Source organism: Setaria italica, chromosome VIII, assembly GCF_000263155.2.
Source record: "Setaria italica strain Yugu1 chromosome VIII, Setaria_italica_v2.0, whole genome shotgun sequence".
NCBI classification, from domain to species: domain Eukaryota; kingdom Viridiplantae; phylum Streptophyta; class Magnoliopsida; order Poales; family Poaceae; genus Setaria; species Setaria italica.
In genome coordinates, this window is record NC_028457.1 from 4,903,381 (window position 1) to 4,907,963 (window position 4,583).

Below are 4,583 nucleotides of genomic sequence, written 5' to 3' on the forward strand. Positions count from 1 at the left end.
TAATTGTGGTTATTCCCATCTCAATTATTGTCTAGATTCATGGGATTTGTCCATAACTAATTCATGGTAAATGGTTCCACGAATTCACTATAGTAACTGGTTCATCAGACTAACTATAAAATTATGGTAACTCAGCCTTATTATCATATCAAGAAATTCAAATTCTCATAAACATTTTTTTGGTAAATTTGACTCACCAATATAGTAACTTATCCTAATTATCATCTCAAGCAATTCTAATTCTCGCAAGTATTTTTTTGCGGGATCTCGTAAGTATTTTTTTGCGGGATCTCGTAAGTATTTATTGGTAATCATCTCAAGCAATTCTAATTCTCATAAGTATTTTTTTGCGGGATCTCGTAAGTATTTATTGGTAAATTTGACTCGCTAATATAGTAACTGGTTCCTCAAAACAGTTTGGCGTGAAATTGTGGTAACTACTCCCTTTTAAAATGAAATTGTGGTAACTATTGTAGCTACGAGCTTTTTATATCAAATTAACAAACGTAAATATACATGTACGCTACACTTGCTTTCTCGTAATCCATATATTCTACACTTGCAAGCTGATATGGACGCGGATAACGAGTCAACCACCTACATGCACAGGGCTTTGGCGCTGCCTGGAAATTACCGGAAACTACCTACATGCATATGTGTGATGTGTCGTGCTAATGATGGATACGAAGCCAGCAATGCACGCGGCAACGTGAACCTGAATTCCCGAAATCACCGTGAACAAAATCAAATCAATGTAAATAATCCATAAATGAGACTGCGCACCATTAATTACCGAGCGGCAGAAGGCTTGACCTGTCGCGAGCGGCAGAATTAATTACCACCGTTGAGGAAGGACAATCGTTGCGGGACGCGCTTGGCCCTGCGGGTCTGGATGCACTTGGTTGTTGCGCGTGTTGACCCAAACACAGAATAAGCTATTCTACGATGGATACATAGACCATCATACAATAATACATTGTTGTACCATGCACGTAGTAACTAATATAGTAATACTTATACTGAGAATAACCATCCTCTGGTGATTCATACACAAACTACAAACTACAAGTACATAGCTTAATTATACGTGTCACACGATGTAACACATCAAGAATTACCTTCCCATCAATAAGTTCCAAGTGACAACCACGTGCACGCACATGGTGTCATATAAGTAATCAATGGAGGCGAAATAGGAATACCGTAGTCCCTTATATAACAACATAATGCAGAACACCACCCAAAGGCCAAAGATGAACCCAATAATCATGCTCAGGTAGATGGACTTCACCATCCTATTGTCCTTGTGCTCAGGCTCATCAACTGGAGAATTACTTGTTCCATTTCCAGGGCAATCCTTTGGGAGCGGAGGACCACATAAACCAATGTTTCCAACATACATTGATTCCGGGTCATCAGTTGCTAGCGTCTGAAGTTGATTCCCTGTTGGTATTCTTCCGCTTAGATTGTTATACGAGAGGTTGGCTAAAGAAGTTAGAGCTGCTATGCTTGAAGGGATCTCTCCTGATAGCTCATTATGTGATAAGTCGAGGGACTCCAATGCCTTGAGGTCACCAATGTTATTGGGAATTCTCCCGCTTAAATGATTCCAAGAAACATTCAAGCTTTTCAAAGCAACCATAGCACTAATGCCTTGAGGAATTTGTCCAGTCAAATTGTTACATGATAAATCAATATTTACCATGTACTGAATTCCTTTAGATAATTCAAGCTGTTGCCCTTTGGTTAGAACTGACGTGGTCTCTGTAAAGGAAATAGAACTATAAGTTTGGATGCCAATTCTAGATGCTTCTACTTCATCAATAACGACGATGCCACCCCCAGATCCTTCTACTTCATCAAGGGAACTATATCCGTTGAAGCGAGCCATTGCACTCAAGTTCACTATGGACTCAGGTATTTGACCAGAAATGCGGTTACATGCAAGGTCAATATATTGAAGCCCTTGAATCGTTGCAAGTTGAACGGGAATATTGCCAGAAAAGTTATTGGACCGCAGTCGTAGCAATGCTAGGGATGGCAACTTATCTCCTAACCATGCTGGCAAATTCCCAGAGAATTGGTTATATGCAAGATCAAGGAAAACTAATTGTTGGGACATCTGAAGAGCTGACGGGAAAACTCCTGAAACATTATTGCTATTTAAGTTAAGTGCAAGCATATCTTTGTACAGACCAGAATCTCCTTTGCAAGTGGGCAACTCTCCTGATAACATGTTTCCTGATAGGTCTAGCATCTCCAAGCCTTGCACGAGGCACAGCGAAAATGGTATACTGCCAGAAATTGAATTGTTGTAAAGAGCCAAAGTAAATAAATTCATGCCTCCAAAGTCTGGTAGTGTTCCTGATAAATTGTTTCTGGAGAGGTCAAGATAAGTATAGAAATTGCTTCTTGGAAAACGTGGAACTGGACCTGCAAATCTGTTACTACTAAGGTCAATCATTCGTGCCGCCAGCATTTCAAGACTTGCTGGTAATGTGCCACTTAATAAATTATTTGACATGTTCAAATAGGAAGCTGTTGAAACTACGACCCACAACCAATCGGGTACATTGTCATGTATGGTTGCATTTGAAATGTCAAGAACATTCATACTCCTTTGCCATCTAATCCATGATGGGAACGCAGGTCCAAGCTGGCATGACCTGAAAATGGCCACCTTTAATTTGAATGAAGGAATCCAATTCGAGTGTACCCTCATGGAAAGAGAGTTATCAGATATTTCTAGTACTTGTAAATTTGTCAATGCTTCCAAGTGCTCTTCATTTATTTCACCAACCAGCTGGTTAGAACCAAGATTTAATATAGTCAAATTGTTAAGCCCTCCTATCCACAATGGTAAAGGGCCCATGATACTGTTACCATGCAAATTTAAGTAACTCAGGTTTTTTAGAGGCTGTAACCAATTTGGAAGGTTCCCGTCCAATTTGTTACCGGAAAAATCCAACACGTAGAGCTTGTTCCATGAACATTTTGGAAGCCTGTTCATCAAATCACCTATATCCCCAGTGATATTACTCCATTGAAACTCCATAATCTTCAAGTTACATAGGTTCTCCAAATTCGGTGGTATCATACTCCCAATATTGTTGCCAGCTGTATAAACTTCCTCAAGTGAAGTCATATTTCCCATCTCATAAGGAATTGGGGCTTGGAAATCACACCAGGAGAGGTCAAGATAAGTCAATGTCCTTATGTTCCAAAACCAATTGGGAGAAATTGCAGTATGAAAGTAGTTCCTGCTGATGTCCAATACCTTAAGTGCTGTTAGATTAGAATGGCTGGGAATGGTATTTGTGTTTCTTAGAAGGCTGCTACTTAGATGAAGAACTTCTAGTGACGGAAGGCTGCTAATTCCATGAATCCAGTCTACTGCGGCACTAAGATGCAACCAGCTCATGTCAAGGTACTTCAGTAGGGAAAGATGTGACACCCATGTAAGGCTGTCTGAGTATAAGTCCGAGTTGAAGGCAGAATTAAGATCAAGATAGACGAGATTGGATAGGTTACCTAGCTGCGGAGGCACTCTCCCCCCAAATGCCGCCTTAGAAAGGTTGAGGTATTCAAGACTTTTAAGTGAGCCAATAAACTTTGGGATGCTTGAACCATCGAAGTTGTTACAACTCAAGTCTAAATACTTCAGATGCTGTAATCCAACTAAGGAGGAGCTCATCTCACCTCCCAGTTCGTAGGAACCATGGAGATCGAGCTTGACAACATGGCTAGTTCTGTTGCTGCAGTGAACACCCTTCCACTGGCAGCAATCCTCTCCCTGCCATGATGAGAGTTGGCCCCCGGGATCTGATAAGCCGGCCTTCAATGAGAGCAGCGCATCCCTCTCACTTGTGATGCATCTCCCATTCGATCTCTTAGCTTGAAGGGAGGAACTTGAGGGCATGGGCAGGATCAGAAGCAGCCAGGTTAGGACTGTTCCTTGGAGAAGCAGGAACCTCACCGCAGCCATTTTCATCACGTCTGAGATATGAGTGCAGTATCAGCGTAGCATTCATTCAGCTCATCTTATTCGATGGCATCCGTTCAGCAGTCAACTAACGCAAAAGTCTTGGTCGTATCGTCAGCAATGTTATACAGTCGTCTAGTCGGACCTAGTCGCCATGGCACCGACAAGGTGATTAGTCACGATTAGTCGTCGATCAGGTCCGATTAGTCGGTCCTAGTCGTCCATACATACAAGGACCGATATGATATGTATACTATATAGTGCATAGTATACATCAAGCATCAACACCACAAATAATGATCAGTTGGCGACTTACTTGAAGCAGGAGCAGAGCAAGCACTAGAGCAGCAGCAGAGGAGAGCAGAGCAAGAGCAGAGCAGCAGCATAAAAGCAAGATTAATCGTGACTAATCGCGATTAGTCGGACATTGATCGTCGGAATGATATCATCCACGCAATTTTGTCGCACAGCTGTCATATGCTACCATTATTTGTGGTTAATTAATGCTATGGAAAGATACGAGACAAAATTCTTATAGTTATACTGTTCTGTTTGAACGCGTAGACAGCCCTGTTGACAAATTCCCTATAGTACTGCATAC

At 41.5% G+C, this 4,583-nt stretch overlaps 1 protein-coding gene across 1 annotated transcript; it reads right to left on the reverse strand.

Moving 5' to 3' along the window:
• Positions 1-996: 996 nt before the first annotated feature.
• Positions 997-3,995, reverse strand: LOC101753481 (probable LRR receptor-like serine/threonine-protein kinase At4g36180). Its single transcript, XM_012848590.2, has one exon. It carries the CDS (start codon positions 3,989-3,991, stop codon positions 1,115-1,117), a length of 2,877 nt encoding a protein of 958 aa, XP_012704044.1. The 5' UTR covers positions 3,992-3,995; the 3' UTR covers positions 997-1,114.
• Between the last annotated feature and the right edge of the window lie 588 nt (positions 3,996-4,583).